The 23823-nt window shown below is 34.9% G+C and overlaps 1 protein-coding gene across 1 annotated transcript in view; it reads left to right on the forward strand.

Annotated features, from left to right (window-relative positions):
* TMEFF2 (transmembrane protein with EGF like and two follistatin like domains 2) overlaps positions 1-23823 on the forward strand; it is a 248195-nt gene that overhangs the window by 116708 nt on the left and 107664 nt on the right. Inside the window, exon 5 of the mRNA XM_029225463.1 lies at positions 14271-14367. Coding sequence (XP_029081296.1) covers positions 14271-14367 — 97 coding nt within the window. The remainder of the gene's footprint in view (positions 1-14270; positions 14368-23823) is intronic.

Consider the following 23823-nt stretch of genomic DNA (forward strand, 5'->3'; position numbering starts at 1 on the left):
CATCAATAAGAACAAAATGATCACTTTAGTGCTTTTTTTGTTCCAAGACCCAGTGTACTAGAACAAACAGCCTAGAGCTCTTTGGGAAATTTCTGAGGTGACCTATCTGAGACTTCTCATCCACTTCTTACCTGCTCCTCCCTCAATCCTTTTAGCCCTTCATATAAGAAACCAAATGAGGATGTTTTGGTGCAAGACCTCTTCTACAAGTTTCTCAATATTTTTATTTCTCTATTTCATTATGTTGTTCTGTGATTCTTATTTCCCTGCTCCCTCAAAGACTCCTACTTCAGTATCACTATAAGGCCACTCACAAGGGCCAAAAATTCACGTTTGTGATGCCCAGGCTTGGACTTCCTTCAAAGAACTTTCTTACTTGGAATAAGATAATGAGTTTACTTCAACTTTAACACTTTCTTAGTGTTAACACCGTAGGGTGGCAGAGCAGTTTAGAGGGTGCAAAGCACTTTCACATGTCCTCCTGTTTAATCTTCACCACAGCCTGTGAGCAAGCAGGGCAGGCATCTCATTTTACAAATAAGAAATCTGGGGATCAAGAAAAGACTCTGGGCAACCCAAATCCAGCTCTCCTAGCATTACCCCTGAACTTTGCCTATCATGTAACTGCCTTTAGATTACTTCATGTCATTTTGAATTTTAAATGATATGATCAGATTTGCATTTTAATAAGATACATGGGACATATATTTAAGAGAGGCAAGTTTGCAAGTGCAGAGATCAGGTAGTTAGAAGTTTAGGCAAGTATGATGAAGATCTGAACTAGTACTGTGATGATGGAATGGGAAAATAGGAAAGAAACATGACATGTAAGTTGTTACCAGATTGCAAAGCCCCTCTACCAAAACAAACATTAAGTAGGTTAGAGTTGACTGTATTGGCAATTTAGTCTTCATTTGATGATTCAAATAAAACTTCTTATATCAGAAAATGCCTTGAAGTTATCAATACCAAAGGTCATGTACTAATGACATACAGAAGTGCAAGTTAATAAAGCTATATCTTTGTTATCAGAGATTTACTAATTAGAAGAATTAAACACAAAGTTGGAAAGCAACAAATTAGTGTTGAAAAGACTTAGAAAGACTTTGGTCTTTCTTCATTCACGTTCACTCCCTTATATTTCACATTCTCTTCCTATCACATGCTCTCAACTGATAACCATGCTTTTGAGTACAAATACAATACAGGCAATAAATGCAACCAAAAGAGATCTATTTCATCCTCCTCTTTCCAGTGTCACCTCCTTCCTACATCTGTACCCACATACTCTGCCACCCCTCCTCGAGCAGAAGACGTTTGTACCTCTAAGACCAACCACTGCACCTGTTTGTAAACCCATCCCTTCTCAAGGACATTGCTTCTGTGATTATCCCCTTTCTCTTCTGCGTAAATTTGTTCTTTTATGCACCATTTCTCTCAGCATGACAATGATGCTTCGACTCTGTCCTTCCATAAAAAACCCCTTTCTTGACCGTACCTCATTTTCCAACTAATGCCTCATTCTCTGTTTTCCTCATCACAAATCTGTGCAAAAGTATCAAGTACATTTACTGTTTCCACTTACTAACTCTTAGTCTTTTCTCAATATCCTCTAATTGGAATTTGGTACCCGGAAAAAATTTAATTATTTTTATGAATTTACATAAAATGATATAAATTAATTACACTGAGAATAATAAAATATTTTTGCATATAATTATCATATGATTGATACAATAAGAGTTTCATGAAGTCTTGGCATGGTAATGTTCTCGGATGAATTCTGCCATGCCTGATATCAAGCTGAATAAGCTTTTTTGTCCTTTCTTCTTTCCTTCCTTCCATCCTTCTCTCATTTCTTCTTTCTTTACTTCATTGTCTTTCTTCTTTTTTCTAATCAACTGAGTATCTTCAGTTCTAACTTAGATAGGACTGAGTGAAATCAGTCAGACTTAATGATGACAATAGAATTTTGCTTCAACATAGTAACATTGTATTAATCTCTTAAATTTTTTAAAGCTTTGCAGAAGATAAATTATATGTGATTTCTAAAGAATCTGTGTCAAGCTCTAGCAAACTAGCTTAATTATGAAAAATTAAATTTTCTGTAATGATCTCTTCTTTTGAGTGTTTAATATAGAATCACATTTGCTCAGTCATGCGCTTGGTTGTTGTAAACCATTTTGTGTAAGTGTAATTTCAGCCTTCCTTTAGTTTTTTAGCATTTAAACCACTTAAAAATTATCAGTGGGTTTGTACTTCTTTTAATTAAAAAGCAAAGATAATGAATTTCTTTCCCAAAATCTGAACACATCTTACTGCATATGGCACTGATACACATAAAAAATTAATCTGTGTTAGTTTTGTAAATAGCAGATCAAAATGTTACTTCTTTTTGTTTTAGCATTTCAATAATATGATGTAACAGTGTACTTGTTATTCACATGACAAACATCATCACATTTTAATATGAATAAAAAGAAAGTACTTATTCTTATTTTTCTTTAAAGTCATTGAGGTTTCTAGGAAAATGTTGGAAAATGTAAAAGAGAACATGACTGTAGCTCAAAAACAACAGCTTAGAATTGTCTGAGCTCTAGGAACTGTCAGCAGCTTCCATCATTTAAATTCAACTTACATGTGGGAGAGGCATGTGAGAGGTAAAACTGGCATACAAAAGGCAAAATAGACAAGTTGTACAAATTAAAAAATGGAATGGAGGGTTTTGATTTAAAATTTTCTTTCTATTCTTTAAGTGGAATTTTTCCTTCATCAGAGGATAAACTCAAAAGTTCAGCTTTTTGGTGATAATGAGACAGTAATGTATGTAAGTTATTCAGAAAGAAAAATTGCTGTTTATAATTTTATAATCAAAGTAATTTTAGTTACAACAGATATATTGAATCCTTTATCTATGTAAATAAAGTGGAAAAAATTACATGCCTACCAAGGCATGATTACTTTGTCATCTTACCTATTTAAAAAACAAAAAACACTGACTACTGGATTGATATTGACTCTAAAATACAAAAAAGAAAAAATGCATTCTAAATTTTGAAAACTTCAGATTAAGGTCTATATAAAATTTGTGTATATTTATTTTTAAACTTTGCAATAATTTAAATGAGTGTAGAACCAGTCTCTATGAATCATATTTAAGCTTAGATATCTCATTCTTTCTGTTGATGCAATCTGATTGTTTCGGGGACCACCTACTTTATTTCAGACTTGGTGCACAGAGAGGTTTCTATTTGTGCATATTTTTTAACATCTTTACTGGAGTAAAACTGCGTTATAATTGTGTGTTAGTTTCTGCTGTATAACAAAGTGAATCAGCTATACATATACGTATATCTCCATTTCTCCTCCCTCTTGCGTCTCCCTCCCACCCTCCATATCCCACCCCTCTAGGTGGTCACAAAGCACAAAGCTGATCTCCCTGTGCTATGCGGCTGCTTCCCACTAGTTATCTATTTTACATTTGGTAATGTATATATGTCAATGCCACTCTCTCACTTCTTCCCAGCTTACTTCTCCCCCTCCCCATGTCCTCAAGTCCATTCTCTACATCTGCATCTTTATTCCTGTCCTGCCCCTAGGTTCTTCAGAACCATTTTTTTTTAGATTCCATATCTATGTGTTAGCATACGGTATTTGTTTTTCTCTCTCTGACTTACTTCATGCTGTATGGCACACTCTAGGCCCATCCCCCTCACTACAAATAATTTCATTTCTTTTTATGGCTGAGTAATATTCCATTGTATATATGTGCCACATCTTCTTTATCCATTCATCTGTCGATGGACGCTTAGGTTGCTTCCATGTCCTGGCTATTGTAAATAGAGCTGCAATGAACATTGTGGTACATGACTCTTTTTGAATTATGGTTTTCTCAGGATACATGCCCAGTAGTGGGATTGCTGGGTTCTATGGTAGTTCTATTTTTAGTTTCTTACAGAACCTCCATACTGTTCACCGTAGTGGCTGTATAAATTTACATTCCCAGCAACAGTACAGGAAGGTTCCCTTTTCTCCACACCCTCTCCAGCATTTATAGTTTGTAGATATTTTGATGATGGCCATTCTGACCTGTGTGAGGTGATACCTCATTGTAGTTTTGATTTGCATTTCTTTAATGATTAGTGATATTGAGCATCCTTTCATGTGTTTGTTGGCAATCTGTATTTCTTCTTTGGAGAAATGTCTATTTAGGTCTCCTGCCCGTTTTTAGACAGGGTTGTTTGTTTTTTTGATATTGAGCTGCATAACCTGCTTGTATATTTTATAGATTAATCCTTTGTCAGTCGCTTCATTTGCAAATATTTTCTCCCATTCTGAGGGTTGTCCTTTCGTCTTGTTTATGGTTTCCTTTGCTGTGCAAAAGCTTTTAAGTTTCATTAGGTCCCATTTGTTTATTTTTGCTTTTATTGCCATTTCTCTAGGAGGAGGGTCAAAAAGGATCTTGCTGTGATTTGTGTCATAGGGTGCTCTATGTTTTCCTCTAAGGGTTTTATAGTGTCTGGCCTTACATTTAGGTCTTTAATCCATTTTGAGTTTATTTTTGTGTTTGGTGTTAGGGAGTGTTCTAATTTTATTCTTTTACATGTAGCTGTCCAGTTTTCCCAGCACCACTTATTGAAGAGGCTGTCTTTCCTCCATTTTATATTCTTGCCTCCTTTATCAAAGATAAGGTGACCATATGTACATGGGTTTATCTCTGGGCTTTCTCTCCTGTTCCATTGATCTATATGTCTGTTTTTGTGCCAGTACCCTACTGTCTTGATTACTGTAGCTTTGTAGTATAGCCCAAAGTCAGGGAGCCTGATTCCTCCAGCTCTGTTTTTCTTTCTCAAGATTGCTTTGGCTATTCGGGGTCTTTTGTGTTTCCATACAAATTGTGACATTTTTTGTTCTAGTTCTGTGAAAAATGCCATTGGTAGTTTGATAGGGATTGCACTGAATCTGTAGATTGCTTTGGGTAGTAGAGTCATTTTCACAACGTTGATTCTTCCAGTGCAAGCACATGGTATATCTCTCCATCTGCTTGTATCATCTTTAATTTCTTTCATCAGTGTCTTACAGTTTTCTGCATACAGGTCTTTTGTCTCCCTAGGTAGGTTTATTCCTAAGTATTTTATCCTTTTTGTTGCAATGGTAAATGGGAGTGTTTCCTTATTTCTCTTTCATACTGTTCGTCATTAGTGTATAGGAATGCAAGAGATTTCTGTGCATTAATTTTGTATCCTGCTACTTTACCAAATTCATTGATTATCTCTAGTAGTTTTCTGGTAGCATCTTTAGGATTCTCTATGTATAGTATCATGTCATCTGCAAACAGTGACAGTTTTAGTTCTTCTTTTCTGATTTGGATTCCTTTTATTTCTTTTTCATCTCTGATTGCTGTGGCTAAAACTTCCAAAACTATGTTGAATAATAGTGGTGAGCGTGGGCAACCTTATCTTGTTCCTGATCTTAGTGGAAATGGTTTCAGTTTTTCACCATTGAGAATGATGTTGGCTGTGGGTTTGTCACATATGGCCTTTATCATGTTGAGGTAAGTTCCCTCTATGCCTACTTTCTGGAGAGTTTTTATCATAAATGGGTGTTGGATTTTGTCAAAAGCTTTTTCTGCATCTATTGAGATGATCATGTGGTTTTTCTCCTTCAGTTTGTTAAGATGGTGCATCACATTGATTGATTTGCATGTATTGAAGAATCCTTGCATTCCTGGGATAAACCCCACTTGATCATGGTGTATGATCCTTTCAGTGTGCTGTTGGATTCTATTTGCTAGTATTTTGTTGAGGATTTTTGCATCTATGTTCATCAGTGATATTGGCCTATAGTTTTCTTTTTTTGTGACATCTTTGTCTGGTTTTGGTATCATGGTGATGGCAGCCTTGTAGAATGAGTTTGGGAGTGTTCCTCCCTCTGCTATATTTTGGAAGAGTTTGAGAAGGATAGGTGTTAGCTCTTCTCTAAATGATTGATAGAATTCGCCTATAAAGCCATCTGGTTCTGGGCTTATATTTATGCATATTTATACTGTGTTTTTTGTGGGTTTTTTAATTGAAGTATAGATGATTTACAATGTTTCAGGTGTACAGCAAAGTGATTCTGTTATATATATATTGTTTTTCAGATTCTTTTCGAGTATATGTTATTACAAGACATTGAAAATAGTTTCCTGTGCTATACAATAGGTCCTTGTTGTTTATCTACTTTATATATAGTAGTGTGTATCTCTTAGTCCCAAATTTCTAGCTTACCCCTCCCCACCTCCCCCGTTAATAACCACTAGTTTGTTTTCTATGTCTATGAGTCTATTTCTATTTTCTCCACACCCTCTCCAGCATTTTTTATTTGTAGACTTTTCGATGATGACATTCTGACCTGTGTGCAGTGAAACCTCATTGTAGTTTTTATTGGCATTTCTCTAATAATCAGTGATGTTGAGTATCTTTACATTTGCCTGTTGGCCATCTTCTTTGGAGATGTCTTCTTTGTATGTCTTCTTTGGAGAAATGTCTATGTAGGTCTTCTGCCCATTTTTTGATTGGGTTGTGTGTTTTTTGATATTGAAGTGTATAATTTGTTGTATATTTTGGAAATTAAACCCTTGTCAGTTACATTGTTTGCAAATATTTTCTCTCATTCTGTAGGTTGCTTTTTTGTTTTGTTTATGGCTTCCTTTGCTACATATACTATGTTTAATGTGTATACTATGCCTAATTTAAATGGGACAACTTATGTATCTGTCAAAGTGATGTGCTAGAGCCACATGGAGAATAAAATGGGAACCGTGAATAGACTGGGAAAGATAGTGCTATGTTGGGAAAAAATGAAAATATAATAGAATAAACATGGCTTGACTATTGCAGAATATATGCTAATATAGAAAAGAAATAGAAATTCAAAGGGAGATCTGGAGACAATTAAAAGCAGATCTAGGGTTGTATAGTAATGCTACCAAAATATGAAGTGTGGAAAATGATGTGAAAACATTTCCTTAGAATTCATTAATAACATTAATTCATGTCTTATTAGCCATCTTTCACTAGGTAAAGCTATAGTTACAAACGACCTCAAAACCTCAAAGGCCTACAGCATCAGTAAGTGACATAATTCTTGCTCCCATGGCTGTGGTCAACTATGGCCCTGCTCTATATATCTTCTCATTCTGGGATTGGTTGAAGAAACAGCTCCTATTCTGGATGTGTCTTCTTTTATGCAAAGGGAACAAGCAACAAAGTAGAAATCTACATGTTGGCTTTTATATATCTTCTCACTTCTACTGACATTTCAATGGCAAAAACAAGTCATAAGCCTATCAGTGATATCATGGAACTTCAAGTCATATGGCTATGGAGAGGAACGTATAATCCTTTTATTGGGAAAATAATTCAGTCTACTATAAGTGTCATATGCCGATAGTGTCTTCCATGGAGAATGTGAGACTATTCATAAGTCTTGAAAAGTTAGAGCAAATACAGGTCAGCAGCTAAATAATTATTTAATGATGACAGGAAGGAGTCTCCATTAGCACTGACATCTCTGGCTTTTTTCCTTTGAAATTAGAGTAGGGTGTATGTTTAAAGTAAAACTAATTTTCAAAAGGAAGACGAGTTTTATAGAACAGGTAGAAGTATAATATATGACAATAAGAATGCAAAGGGTGGACTACGGTAATTAAAAATATAGTATTTTAATAAAGTTTTTAAATTGTTCATGAAGTAATAGATTAGGATAATTTGAAGTTGTATATTATAATCCTTAAAGTAGCCATCAAAATAATAACCCCAAAATATAACAAAATAATTATTAGAAGAGATAAGACAAAATAAATACCATAGAATATTTGATTTTCCTAAAAAAATGGCAGAAAAGGAAACAGAGGAAAACAAAAAGATTAGCTAAATATGAATTAGACACCAAGTTGGTAGACTTAAAAACAAACATATCAATAATTACATTAAAGTAAATGGATTAAATACCCTGATTAAATGTAGACATATTCAGACTAGATAAAAAAGCAAAATCCAACTATATATTGTTTACAAGGAACACTCTTTAAACATAACTTAATGAACAGGTTGAAAGTAAAAAGATAGAAACAATAAGCAACAGAAAGCTGGTGTGGTTATCTGAATATCAGAACAAAGTAGACTTCAAGATGAATAGTGTGACCAGACAGTAAAGGGGTGCATTTCATAATGCTAAAGGGTCACTTATTAAAGAAGACATAAGACTACTAAATGTTTATAAACCCAATATCAGAGCTCCCAAATACAAGATGAAACAAAAGAACAAAACAAAAGAGAACTAGAAACAGTTTTACTGTCAGCAGTAGAGATTTTAGCACACCTTTCTCAGTAATAGATAGAACAATTAAACAAAAAATCAGTACAGTTATGGGTGATTTGGACCATCAACTTAAGCTATTAATATTTACAGAAAATCACTCCCCACAAGAGGTTACAACTTCTAAGATGCACATGGAATAGTCAAGAAGATAGATCATATTCTGGCCCATAAAACACAAGTTTTAATAAATTTCAAAGGACTTAAACAGAATATTTACTTTAACCATGATGGATAGATCACCATGGATGGAGTTTTTTATAACATCTTGAACACGAGACATAGAGTTGTCAAACTCCAGAGAGATTTGTTTCAAAGCCTGGACAATCAGGCTGAGCTCTTTTCAATACTTCAGACTTTTCAGGACTTCTAAACAATTTACTCTTGCAGCTCACACAATCTACTTTTTATTTCAACTCTCATCCAGGTTGATCATTTGATTGAATTTTGCTTTGGGCGGGGGTGGAGTAAAAAGATATAAAAGTCTTCCTACCTATCTCTAAAGTCCTTTGAATTTAATGGAACCTTATGCTATATATTTATTACTTTCCTTTTAATGTTAAGACCTTGAGTGGCTCTTGGAAGCCTGCATTTCTCTGTGTCCTTAAGACCACACAACTCTTTTGTATATTTAAAATGATTCCCAATGAATTTTGGATATTTACATTAAAGATAAATAAAAATAGTGTACTTTTGAAAACCCTCAAATATTTGGAGGTTAAAAAAATACACTACTAAATAATCCTTGGGTCAAAGAAGAAATCTCGAAGGATATTACAATATATATTTTCACAAAAATACATGAAAACACAACATATTAATATTTGTGGGATGCAGCTAAAGCAGTCTTTAGGAGAAAATGTACAGATTTAAATACCTATATTAGAAAATAAGAAAGGTATAAAATCAAGCACTTCTTCCATTTTAAGAAACTAGAAAATAAACTCTAAGTATATAACATAAAGGAAATAGTAAGAGTAGGAAGCAATAAAATAGAAAATTTAAATAGCCTTGTATAAAGAAATGAAATAATAGTACCAATCCTCCACAAACTCTTTCATAAAATAGAGGAAGTAGGAACACTTCCCAACTCATATCATGAGGCCATTTTAACCATAATAATAAAACAAAATAAGAACAATACAAGAAAATTACAGCCAGCATATCTTGTGAACCATAGACACAAAAATACTTACCAAAATACTAGCAAAAGAAATCCAGCTATATATAAAAAGGGTTATATACCATGATCAAGTTTGACTTATCCCCAAAATGTGAGGTTGGCTTAACATATGGAAATCAATCAACATATCTCACCACACTGACAGGTCAAGAGAGAGAAATCATGTCCACGTGGTAAAAACAAAGAAGCCCAACCTCTACTTCACATTATGCACAAAATCCAATTTTAGATAGACCATAAACTTAAATTAAAGTAAATTTTTAAAATTAATAAAAATGGGGAATAGAATAAAGCATAGAAGAATATCTTCATGAGCTTCAGTAGAAGACTTCTTAGAAATGACAAATCATAAAAGAAAAAAATTGATTTCATCAAAATAAAAATTTCTGCACATCTACAAAAAAAAAAAAACACGTTCAAGAAAATAGACTGAGAAAATATATCCCAATACATGTATCTGACAAAAATTTGTACCTAAAATATATTAAAAATTTCTGTAACTCAAGAATTTTTTTAAAAAATGAATCAAACACCAAGTTGGGAGACTTAAAAAGCAAACTTATCAATAATTACATTAAAATAAATGGACTAAATACCCTGATTAAATGCAGACAGATTCAGACTAGATAAAAAAGTGACATTCCACTATATATTGTTTACAAGAAACACACTTTAGACATAAGTTAAGAAGCAGGTTGAAAGTAAAAAAGACAGAAACAATAAGCAAAAGAAAGCTGGTGTGGCTCTCTGAATACCATAATCCCACTGTGAGGTATTTGTCGAAGAGAAATAACTTGTGTGCCCAAAAAGTCTTTTACAAGACTATTTACAACAGCTTTATTCATAAATATTCAGTTATTGTTTCCAGACAGTAACTGGAAACAACAAGATGTACTTCAACAAGATAATGGAAAAATAAGCTGTGGTATATTCACTCAATTGAATACAAAGCAATAAAAAGAAATAAACTACTGACACAGGCAACTACCTGAATTCATCTTAAAAACTATGATGCTAAGTGGAAGGAGTTGAACACAATAATTACATATTGTATGATTCCATTGGTGTAATATTCTAAAATAGTCCATCTGTGGTGACAGATCGGATTACTGACCAGCCTATATATAGAGACATAGTAGTGGTAGGGAAACGGCTGAGAAAGGCAGAAGCAAACTTTCTGGAATGATGGAGTTGTTCTTTGTCTTGGCATGCGTTCCTCAAAATTGACTGAAAGATATGAGCATTTCACTGAATGTAAATTTTAGTGAAATTTTGAACCAAATAAATGACATTGAATAACTGTGTGTTTGAACATTATATTATTTCATCATGTTTTCAGAAATAGTATAACATAGGTTAGGAATATTATAAGAGGCCCAGGAGGCATTATAGTGAGTTAGGAAGAGAACTGGGCCCAGTGGGTGGGCACACCCACTGATTTGGGCCAGAACAAGGTCATAATAAGGGAATTTTGGTAACAATTTTCCGGATGAAACCACGAGGGCAGGGAGAGTTTGAGAGAGAGGCAATTTGATCATCTCTTATAATGCTCCAATCCAGAATCTTCTTAAAGGAATTAATTCAATCAGTTTTAACTATAGGGTAGCATATTAGGTATAATATGCTTTCAGGAGCTCTGCCTCCCTTGCTCCTCAAATTTCCCTCAGTCACACGCTGAAACCTGTTGTTTTAGAATAGAGGGAAATAATTCTTTTTTACTTTACAACTCAAAATAAAAGGCTTAAAATGCAAGTGCATGGTTAAAATAATATTTTAGGATAAATGAATTTCATTCCTGCATAATCAGCGGATGAATGCAAATAAGCACCGATCCTTCCTGTTTCTGATACTGTAAAAAGAACAGGAAAAAGGAACACTCCTGTTCAACACATACTTTCTGAGCATCTAGCATGTGCTAAATCAATAGTGTTCAAGCTTTTGTGACTGTGACCTTTAGTAAGAAATGAAATTTACATTGCAGTGCTGGATGGATGTACATATGTATAACTAAAACAGTGTTATAAAATAAAACCTATGCTTGCTAAATAAGATGGACTCTGTGTTTTCTATTCCAGTATATCCTGCTTCATGTACACAAAAATGTTTACAAAAATGCTGATAGTGACCCACTGACTCCATTACACTACCCACTAATAAATTGTGAATTGTGATGGGAAAAATGCAGTGCTAACCTTGCTAGTCAAAATGTGGTCTGTGGACCAGCAGCATCAGTTACACCTCACACTTACTGAATCAGAATCTTCATTTTAACAAAACCTCCAGGTGCTTCCTGTGCACTTTAAAGTGACAGAAGTCCTGTGCTAGACATTCACTGCATGAGGAAGACGTTTGGGCCAGAGGAAGTCTTTTCAGTATTGTTTAGGACAGATATTCTTAGGGATGTGTTTTTTAAAGTATATATATCCAAGCCTCGAGCCTACAAATTCAGTACCTCCTAGGATATCTCAGGGCATTTATCTAAAAAACAATACATAAATGAACAAACCAAATCTACCAGAGCTTCTGAGCCCACTCCTATTTAAGAATCTTGGTCTATAGTGTTAAATGAAGCAGTGTACTGATCTGTTTGTGTATTACAAAGGTGCAAATCTGTGCTTCAGGAAATATGGAAAGATTTTACTTTATTTTTCACTGTGATTGCTTCACATTTTATTCCCAGAACGTTTATTGATAGAGGTTTTGCTACTGCTACTTCTGGGTTTACTTCTCCATGTGGGAGAATTTCCAAACATCTCGAGTCTACCAATAACTGACCTTGTATAGAAATGTAATGTGACTTCCAGTAGAATTATTATTGTTAGTTTTGCTGAGGTAGCACGATTCATCCCCTGGATTACTTCCAGTAGATCCCTAACCAAGGATCCCTGCTGCGAAAGAAGATAGGGCTGCCCATAAATGGCTATAACTGTTCGTTAAGGACCTTCCCGTTGTGTTAGTATGTTTCCTGAGTGATGGGAAGCTTTAGTCTAGAAGCTGCTAATCTTGCTAACACTAAAAGGCTCTCTCTCCCATTAACAGCTTCTGTGTTGCATTAATAGTAAGAAAGTGATAAAGAGATGGACCTCAGCTGTTCAGTACCCCCTGAGGTTAGGTCCCCAGCTTCCTTCTTATCCCATAGTCCACTCTAATGGTCTTGCCTGTATTAAAATAATAGAGTGGATAATAAGTGCTGTCTATTTTAGCAGAGTCTAAAATTCCTTCTTCTTTCTGGGGAGGAACACCATTTTTTTAGACTTCCAATTTTAAAACTATACCATCAATACTTTTGCAATTGAAGTTGATCTGTTTAATTCATAATTTTTTAAAAGTGCAGGGCAAATCAAGTACAGGGGAAAAAATGTTGCTTTGGAAAAAATAAATCTCTCTGTCTTTCCTGGAAAAACTATAAAATAGAGAACTCTCTTAGAGATGTCTTCTTGTTCTTTTTTTTTTCTCTGGTAAATCAGATCACTCATTTGCACAGCAGTAAATTGGAAAATCAAGGAATAAAGACCTTTGCTTTTGTAAATATTAATAACTCTCATGTTAATAGACAGAGAACAAATTATGAAAAATATCATATTAAAATAAAATAAGTAAGGTTAAATTTCTTAGGTTTAGGGTGCATGTTACTCAATGATGTTTTGTTAAAAATGTTATCTTATTAGGCTTCATAATGCTAGGAGCCAATGCCATACTTAATTGCCTCTGTTCTTTTTCTACTGAAAATGTATAACCTTTTGCAGAGTGCACGTTTTAAGGATCTCTTGATTTAAACACATGTTTTTAGTATATAAGATGTCCATGGAATAAGATTATCTATGCAGTACTTAGGTTGTTGCAATTTTTCATCTATAAGCAAAACTATGTTTGCTTTCAACTACATATTTTTTTAATTGGGTAAACAGTAATCCATCATCTCAAAAGTGTTGCTCAGATTTTTATTTCTTGAACTCAAATACTAAAATTGTTTTCTTGACTTTGAACACTATTCTTTCCTGATTTGAAAGCTTAATTTTATAATTACGTTGTATATAGTATATTTTTACACTTGTAATTTATGTGTGTAAAAAGGATCAATAATCATCAGTGACAGTATATATTTTTTAAATGAAATATATGTTCATAGCCCTCATAGAAGAAATCACTATGATGAGCTCTGTGCAACATTTCTGTAAGATTCAAGAAATTACTGTAAAAGCCAATTAAAAGATGTTTTCTGAAAACATAATTAATATATTTTTCCGTATAAGTACTTAGCATCTTGAGGCGGGGAAAAGACGTATCTAAAAAGTCAAGGCTGCCCATCTAAATTTTTAAAATTATGTATTAAAGCCTTTGAATGAAAAAATATCTATAATTTAAGAATGAGAAAATGTCAAGTATTTTTTTATAGACACTAGGTTTTTCCTCTAGGCAAGTAACAATCTAAATCCCTTTTAATTAAGTAACTTTCAGATGGTCTATTAGCCAAACAATTTTGATAAATCCAGTATTCTCGTTTATTTTTCTTGTAAAAAGAATTATTCACCACATACCGATGGCTAGCATATTATTGTTAATTTTCTTCAAATTTAGGGAAGAAGGGAGCCGAATATGACGATCTTAATGGAGCTCCAATAGCTCCATTGGAAAAGTAGCAGGTTTCATATAGAATAGTCTTGAAGTTGTTGGTATTGTGCACACTTATCTGAATTCTTTTTGTTCCCTTTCTTCTGTCCTATAGTCCATGAAGGCTCAGGAGAAACCAGTCAAAAGGAGACATCCACCTGTGATATTTGCCAGTTTGGTGCAGAATGTGATGAAGACGCTGAGGATGTCTGGTAATGTGCTATTTTATTCTTTTAAAGAAAATAATGACAATAATTAATTTCTTTTTACTTTATCAATTATTTCCTGAAAGAAGACATTTTCAGCAGTTTTTTTTATGGTTTTTTTTTTTAATCCAGTTCTCATGGGGGTAAAAAATGAGGGCTACAATAACAGCAAGGACTTTCTGAAGCTGAACTAAAAGTTGGGTCAGCCAAGCAGCTGCCCAGGGCATTACTTGATAAGGTACAATAAGATATCACCGAGACCCCCAAATACCGTCATGTTAAGAGATGGAGAGAAAAATTGTACGTATCAGAACATCTCTCAAAAAGCATGGTCAAGAAACAATGGATAGTTGCTAATCTGCTCCTAAAATGGTGGATCTGGGCAACTGCACAGATTTTACTTAAAGGGTATGCATAGGCACTCTCATAGCTGAATTAGGGAGATGGTAGGGCAAGGAATAATCTTTGAGCCACCCCGTAGGATCAACTTCTCCCTTCACCCAAGCAATACTCAGCTTCTCCTGTAAAGATATGCTGAACAGATTATGTATAATATTCATTATTTTGAATGGGTCCCAAAATGTTAGTCTTCTAGGGCAGCCACGTGTATTGATCCTACCCTGATCTCATACCTAAAGTGAGCAACCCAAAGGTCTTTGTATGGCATGACAGTGGAAAGAAGCAGACTCTCTTTCTTTCTATCTCTTTTTCTTTTACACACATAACTTCAGAAAAACAACCAGGTGTCCTTTCATTTTTTTTTCAATATGCAGACTGTGTTTGCCTAGAGCAGTTAACAATCATTTTGATCAAAGTGGGTAAGGGAGTAAATCTTAAATGTTCTCACCACACACACAAAATATTGGTAATTATGTGAGGTGATGGAGGTGTTAGCTAACACTATGGTGGTGATCACATTGCAATATATAAGTGTATCAAACACGTTGTACACCTTAAACTTATGCAATGTTATATGCCAATTATATCTCAGTAAAGTTGAAGGAAAAACACAATCATTTTCATCAGACTTTTGTGGGTGGAGGGGGCAATTCATCTAAGAAACAGAAAGAAAAAATTAAGGCAAGATAATTTTGGCAAGAATGAAACAGTCTGCACTTAAAACATTTTAGAATATTTTTGAATGTAGATTAAATTGAGGATTCCAACTGAGCAAACTGAGATTCTTAGGGTAAATTAACTAGGTACTTACAATAAACACTGCTATTGACTAGCCACGTGAACTAGCCACCCATTAATAAAAGCAGATGTCAGTAGGATTTCCATACCTGTTAAACATTTCTAACCAATGGTCAGCTAGGAGTCAAGTCAGGGAGTGTATGCACTGGTTTGACCATCTTGAGGTAAACAGACATATGTTTTCTTAGGAACCTCCTGGACATCTTAATGGCTGATGAACTTTATGGTCCCCAAACCTGGCTGGGAATTTTTAAAACACATCGATTCTTTAGTTCCATGTCAAAATTAATGAATCAGAATTTCAGAGAAGTGGGGCTTAAAACTTTACTTGTCTAAAACTCCCCCAGATGGTTGTATAAATACTGCTCTAAGATAAATGACTGACTCAGAGAATCTTTCTCCTCCCTAAATGCTTTAAGGCTCTGTATAGTCATAGTCATTACATATTAAGACACATTGATAAGAAATGTATCCTTAAAATATCTTGTTTTAATGTTTGCTGATGACTACATCTGTAGCTCAACTTTATTTTTAATGCTGTAAATTTTCTTGCTGTCAGCTATTTTACTTTTTAAAAATTCACATGGGTCCCTAATTTTTTCTTAAGAATTTTCCATTCCCCACTCTTTAATGATCACCTTTAAGTGACATGGTTTCACTTTACAACTGCAAAGATTTAAGAAATGAGACAATAATAGCAGATAAAAATGACTGATTTCTTACTATGAGCTTAGTCTATTTGTATGCATTCTTTTTTTTTTCCTCAGTTATCTTCAAAATACCCTAGAGTAGATTCTATTATGATCACTTTACAAGGAGGAAACTGAGTTTTAAAATGTTTAAGTGGCAGGGCCAAGATGAAGATATGAGGTGAAAGTAACTAGAGGATGTTAGCATAACAATTCAACCAAAGATGCAATTAAAGTATTTCTTTCCTGTCATGTCTGGAAAAATGAGATGGCCAGATTGCAGGCAGCTTAGATCCAGTGACTGAAGACCTGCAGGGTTACAGCTGGTGACAAGAGAGAAGCTTGCAGCAGGCAATGGGAAAATGTTCAGGCAAGCAGTATCACTCCTGGTATTCTAGCAAAAGTTCAGATCTCTGGTATACAGGATAAGGAGACTTGGGCAAGGTAAGTGGCATCAGAAAGGTTCAACAGCCATGGGTACTGGGGTTAGGAAAAGAAATTCGGTTACAAAGGGAGCAAGGAGAAGGATAAGGCAGAACCTCAGTCATCAAGGAATTGGAAAGCTAATCAGGGGCAGATACTGGATAGATACCCACCTACCAGAACTGGTGTACAAAGCCAAGCCTTGGCTACAGAAGGCTGGGACAAGCCCCTAGATCTCAGAAATAAATTACAAGGTCAGAATGAAGCCAGCAGCAAGGTTGACTGGTTGCTGAATCCGTTAGCTTTTGGCTAGGACATCTTGTATGCCCTCAGCCTAGAGACAAGATTAGTTCCAAAATGCAGAATAAGGCTGAGCCTCCAGATGAGGCTAAGTGGCCATAGCTGTGAAGATTAGAGGGATGCAGGGGGCAGGGAGCCAAGAAGATCATTATACTTCCCAGGCAAGAATGAAAAGTTGTTAGCGTTCAAATAAAATGTACTTAAAATGTCCAATGTAAGCAAGAAGGAATGGTGCTGAAATGATAAGCATATTGATTTTCATTTACATAAATACCTTTGCATGTTTACATACTGTATTTAGTTATGGCCATGAAGGGCAGACTGGAAACAGCTGAAGGACACAAGAATAAAGCAATAAATGAAATTAAATAGTCATGGAATGAAAGAGGCTATAAAGTAAGATAAGAAGCAATAGGGGAGGGATCTGACTCTAGAACTAGTCAACTGACAGGGGAGCTGGATGTGCTATTGGTTCCGGATGAAACCATGGCCAGGTCCTCTCACAAACATAAAATACTGCATATGCTATGTGGGAACAAAGAGTATAAGTCAGTGTTTAGTTTTATTTTTTTCCCTTGACATTAACTAAACTACAATTTTATGCATACAAGTTCCTCAACCATACATTATGAAATAATAACAAGATGTGGATAAGGAGTACTGAGAAATAATGTTACTATTGTAACTGCAATATTGAAACAAATGTAAAAGATTAATTCCTGATTTTTCTTTAACCCTAGCCTAAGAAATTAATACTTTACATTTTACCACAAGGGGTAAATCTAGCTATTCAAAAATGTTCAGGTATTTTCTAGATGAAGGTAAACCTCTGTTAGAATTAAAAAGCCAGTACACAATCAGCTGATCTTGTTTCCATAGTTAGATGAGTTTTTGAGTCAAGAAGCAAGGTACATTGGACACGGGAAAGAAAAAACGATAAATGGGGGAAGGGTAAGGAGAGTAGAGGAAAAGGAGAAAAAATAATAGAGGATGACATTGATAAACCATGATACTAATAATGTAAAATTTAATGCCTTTATTTTGAGAAAAACAGATGGTTTATAAGCTTATACAAGCTCCTCCCTTATGTGCTATGATTTCCTTTCAAGGTTTTTCTCTTGCCTTTTTCTTCTTCTTATGGAGAACATCAAGGCTGTAGAAATAAGAAACTGGTCAGATTTTCTCAAAAGGAAAGAAAGACCATTGCTACAAAAGATTCTTCAGTTATAGATATTTACCTATGTGTAGGAAAGGATCATGCTTTCAAAAGAGGGTTAAAAGTCCACATGGTGAGTGGTCCACACCACAGATATATCCACTCTCATATCAAGGCATCTCTTTATTTAGGATGGACCTCGAAAATAACTGGAACACCAGTGCAAAGGGATATGCATGCCTATTTATGGGGAAAGGGTTAAAAGGCAAAGAAAAGAAGGGCTTAAAAGACAGTTTCTCTTTATATCTAGACTGAAAAAAGGTCAAAACTAATATATTTATACATCAAAGAGACTCTCAGATACCTCCTGCCAAGTATAATTTATAAAGAAAAAGAAGGGCTTCTAAGTCAAACATAATAAATTTGACTCATAGCAAAGTAATAAAGCCCCATCTGATAGTACTGGGAATACTAACTTATGATTTCAACAAATATTTCTGATACTTGCTTGGTTTTAGAAACAGCTTTATATTCCCTTAATTATCTTACCTGATAAATTATTTCAGTAAGTCCAAAGTAGGTCAGTAGTAACTCTTTGCACTGGGAACTAGTCCTAAGAAGTAATTATCCTAGAACTTTCTGTTGGTCCTGTCAGTCAGAAATAGTTCAGAGCCCTGGGGTTGATACTTGATTTAATATAAGAAAAGAGCAAGTTGATAGCTGGGTCTGATCATAGAAATGACTGGGTATGAAATTGGCTGCAGGCCTAACATTTCCAGGGTATCAAGACAGATCAAGGAAGGGAGCCCAGGTGTAAGAGCAGATGCAGCTGGGTGACAAATGACATAAAGGGACAACTTAAATCATTATGTGTATTTGCTTCATATGTATGCTTTATAGCTCCTGTGCCCATTTTAACTTTGCTCTTGTATTACTCTCAACATGCCACTTAGGCCCCATTAGCGAAATCATATTGGCTTAAATGCTATTAATTCCTCAGTAGTCATTCATTTTGTCTTTGAGAGCATTAATGATGTTTTCCAGTTTTAGTGCATCACATCCTAGTGTTTGACTGCAATGGTAAGAAAGGAGAAAAGCAAAGTAGTTCAGTAAAAAGAGTTCAGAAGAGAAAATGAATGGGCATCTATTTTTTCCTTTATTTCATTGATGTTCCATAACTGAAACAGGGTGTGAGATTTGGCATTACTTTTGTGAGCCTCTCTTACAAAGACAGTTTAGTTTGAAGTCTTTTAACATCTTGCTCCTTTGATCTAAGAAGGCTCCTTGTCACTAGGAAGACTGTGTGTTGCTGGAATCATTCCCACCTTTAATGCTTTTTGGACTGTAGAGAATCATGAATATTTGAAGTGGGGCAACGGTCAAGGATGATCCTTGGCACTAGATTTCACCATACATATAAGCAAATTAGGCATTAGGTCCTGCTGACTTCAGTATTGGGTTATGAGTTTGATAGGGAAAAATAAGACACCTCTGAGTCTTAAGATTTAGAAATGATTTCTTTTTAAAACTACTACTGGTCAACAATTGAACAAAAAAGATTGTGTTGCAATTGGAAAGTTTCCAACTGTTTTCTACTAAGTAAAAAGAATATCATTTGGGGTTGTATGTGGGCTCTAAAGAAGAAGATGCTGGTTAGTCACAGAATTTTACTGAACTACGAGTTCATTCAGTCTTCCCCTACGGTGTTTTCTTTATATTGATTTCCTTTACTCTCTTGCCTTAGAACTGTAAAAGCGGTTACCATAATTAGGACTGGCTTCTAATGTGAGTTTACTCATGGAGAGAATAAAACACACACACAAACAGAAAATAGGTCTGTCTAGTCCAGAAAATCTAAGGTTTGGGTGGGTTGTAGGCTTTATGATAAAACCTTCTTAGTTCTAAGACTCCTGTAGTTAAGATGCTGCCTCCCTCAAATTGCCTTTCCTTCACCATGAAGACAGTGTGGTAGCCTGTGAAAACTGCCATAGTATTGTCTGTTTGTATAGATGGGGTCTGAAGAGTAAAGACATCTCCCTTTCCTTTAATACTTCCATTTGCCCAGGAACTTTTTCCAGAGAAGAGGGCAATATACAGCTTCTGCTGTATATTTGGGGAAACACACCTCTTTCCACTCCCATAATTTCAAGAGAAAAATGCTGACATTTTTAGCAAATCTATGGCTTAATGTAAAAATTTGGGTTTGATTTTATTTCCTTCTTTTATGTATTTATCCACCTATCTTAAACAAGAAAAAATAATTTGTACTTTTAAAAAATTTCACACAATTTAGAAGTGCAATTATAAATAAGACTAGTATTTGTAACATGGTCTGTACAATGGTCTGTGCCTACAAACGCCATGTCTGTGACCCAGACTTCCCTCTGCCAATAGCTGCCAATAAATAGCCAAGTCTGCAAACTGAATCTAAACACTTTAAGTGTTACTTAGAAAGATGAATGACGATGCCACTTCAAATGCACAGCAGGCCATTCCAAAAAGAGACAAACAAAAAAATATACAACTAACCCACCCTCCAAATTTGGGTTGAGCTTTGTGAAAAGTAAGATTTTTTAAATAAAACTGAAATTTGAAAATAAATCATGGTCTTTCAAACAAAGACATACCTCAGGTCTTCTATGTCCTGGGCTACTTTACTTAGGAAGGAATTGGATTTTCACATAAGTTCTGAAGAGTCTTTTGAATTTTTCTCAGTAATTATGTATGCCTCAACTGTGCTACTTATCACACAATGATTAATGAAACTTAATTAGGATGTGATGGGTGCAAATGTCGATCTGGTGTAGAGTATCGAAAAATATAGGAATAAAGTATTGAAAACTTTAATACGTTTTATATGTTTTTGCAATTTTTATTTAGCTCAGACAGTAGAAATCAGGTAACTTCGATTTTATATAAAAATAATGAAATACTACCTGAAGGCAGTACAAAGGAAACAAAACTCCAAAGCATAAATTGTATTTCTCCCACTAACTTAACTGTTTTCATTACTTGTTTCTCTTTTACCTGCTTGTGTAGACTATACCCTGCTGGTGCTCACTCACCAAACTCTCACCCACAATTTTGTGTTGAGTTTTCTAAGTCTCAGTTTCTAGTACGTTCTGAGTCAGAGACTCCTGTGTCTTAAAACCAGGAAATACATGCTCCATGTTCCAACATCACAACATAACATCCCAGTCTCAGAGACAAAAACATGAATCTCATTGTGATCATCAAAAGATGACAGAATTTTCACAAGCATGTGTTTCCTATGCGGCAGGTACCATGGTATTGTTTACATTCATGGAGCCATTTAATCCTCCTGCTAATCTTATAAAGTTAGATACACTAATAATTCTCATTTTACATGGAAGGAGACACAGAGAGGTTAAGCAAACCACCCAAAGCCAAAGAGTAAGTGGAAGAGCTAGGATTTGAACCCTGCCAGGCTGACTCCAGACACCATGCTCTTAACCACCACTCATTATCTTCTCATAGTTTAATAACATAAATTATATGTCTGCATGTGTGTGTGTGTGTGTAGCGTGCATTAGGTGTATACCATACACGTATAACATGTTGGATATATTCAGTACAGAATTTCACACTTTTTTGTGTTGAAATAGAAAATACAACCACTTTGTGATAAAGTCTACCACTAACAGGTTCACATCACCTACGATGTCCTTTGAAATATTTTTTTCCCATTAGATATATACACCTTATTTTTTGCAGACTGTGTGGGTTTTATGTGTTTTTTTGTAGAGGTATCAAATTATTATCTATGGAGCATATCCTTATGACTATATGTGCGCCCAATTAGGTTGAGAAGGTTATTAACCATGAGGTTGCAGAGAAGAGACATATCTTCACCAAAACCTGGTTCTTTGAGTTGTTTCAACTTCAATTTGCTTGTTCTAAGTAAGGCAATAGCAACTCTGATTATGAACCAGGATGAACATTATTTATATTTATTAATAGGGATAGGCTTTAGATTTTTATCCAGAAAAGAGTCATATAACATGGAGAGTGGCCATTATAATACTCCCCCTTCCTTTAATGCTGGTGCCACTACTAGCAATATTTCAAAGGGCTGTGCAAAAGGCAGAGGAGCATTGGGGAACCCAGAAGAGCACGGGCACTGCTCAGTAAGCCATTTGTTAAGAAAGGTGGGACTTCATTCCTTAGTATCTTTGGGAATAGCTGATGGACTACATGCCCCTTTCCAAGTGGTAAAGGAAGGTTTATTACAAATGCATATTCTTGCTGCAAGAATAGAAATGATGAGATATAAAGGAAGAGGGAAGAATCACCAAATTAAATGGCAAATAAATATGGCCCATATGCCAGTGGATTTTAATCCCTATCTTAGTACAATGCTCTGCCATATCTTTTTATTTAACACTTAAAAATATAATGCCAAGCCTCTTATTTCCCAATCTAATGTATGTTTTAATGGTTACATTAAAATGGAATTTGCTGTGGCTTTTTCTGATTATAAAAGTTGCACGTTTATCATAGAAATTTCAAAAGCCTAGAAATATTACAATGTCATCCCACCATTCCAAGATAATTACCGTAAAATTTGGAGGTGTGTTTTCCTCCTGTCTATGTGTGTGTGTACATGCACATGTGTGTGTATGTATTTTTGATGAGTCGAATCATATTTTATATATCAACAAAGCCTCTCTCTTGAAAATTTTACTTAACCTTGAGGTTGTGCTTGGAGATTGTTACAAATGCTAAACAAATTTATGAGTAATATATTTAGATTTGAACATAATTTCCGTGGGCCCAAATTCTAATTATTCTTTCAAAATTTTTGCCTTTCTCAAGACACATGGAGTTGAGGGCAGTGTCCTAACATTTGCGATCTAAAGAATTTACCAAAACCTAAATCCCCTCTAAGTCTACCTTAGACATTTTTCTTGGTTAACTCCAAGAGGTTAGACAGTATGTGTACTGAAAACACTTCCTTTGTCTGTATCCAGAGCGTTCATAATAAATAGCTTTCTGAGGTATAAGCATTATTTACTGAGAAACTGTCCTCCCACAGGTGTTTTAAATTGGGTAGAAACCGCTCCTGGCCTTCAGTGGTTTACTCCCAAATAGTAATATACTGTATATGCTGGTTCATCTAAACAACAAATCAGCAAGCAGTCTTCGGCAGCCCACATCAGTCTGTTCCAGAAATATGCCCCTATAAGCAGTATGTGTAATATCTAATAAGTGATTGAACAAATTGTAAAATTATATGCAACATCCAATTGAAAAAATCAATACTGCTGAAGAACTAAACGCTTATTATAGTATAAAGAAGAAAATAAATAAAGGAAACAAATATCTGTTTTTTCTAGCTTCCCCCCAATGCAAAGTAAAATTAATCAGGAGTGGGTCCATTCATCCCTTCACTACTAAGCTCTGAATGAAACACAAGAACTCAGGACTATGCACTTGGGACGAGTGATCTTCTGAAGTTTGTTTACCACAGCTCTTTTTTATTCATTGCAGTCTTTTCAAAGTCTTTACATAATAGTTTACTCTGTTCTCCGAACTCATCCTAAAGTGAGCTTTCTATAATCAAAATTGTATTATTCAGGGTAATAAAAGCAATGCTCGGTTCCAAGTAGTCATAAGTGCCTATAATCAGCAGATATTAAAAGATGTATATCAGGGAGAAGTGTGCAACAATTGAGG

Source organism: Monodon monoceros, unplaced genomic scaffold (assembly GCF_005190385.1).
Source record: "Monodon monoceros isolate NGI ecotype Baffin Bay Population unplaced genomic scaffold, NGI_Narwhal_1 Super_Scaffold_16, whole genome shotgun sequence".
NCBI classification, from domain to species: Eukaryota; Metazoa; Chordata; class Mammalia; order Artiodactyla; family Monodontidae; genus Monodon; species Monodon monoceros.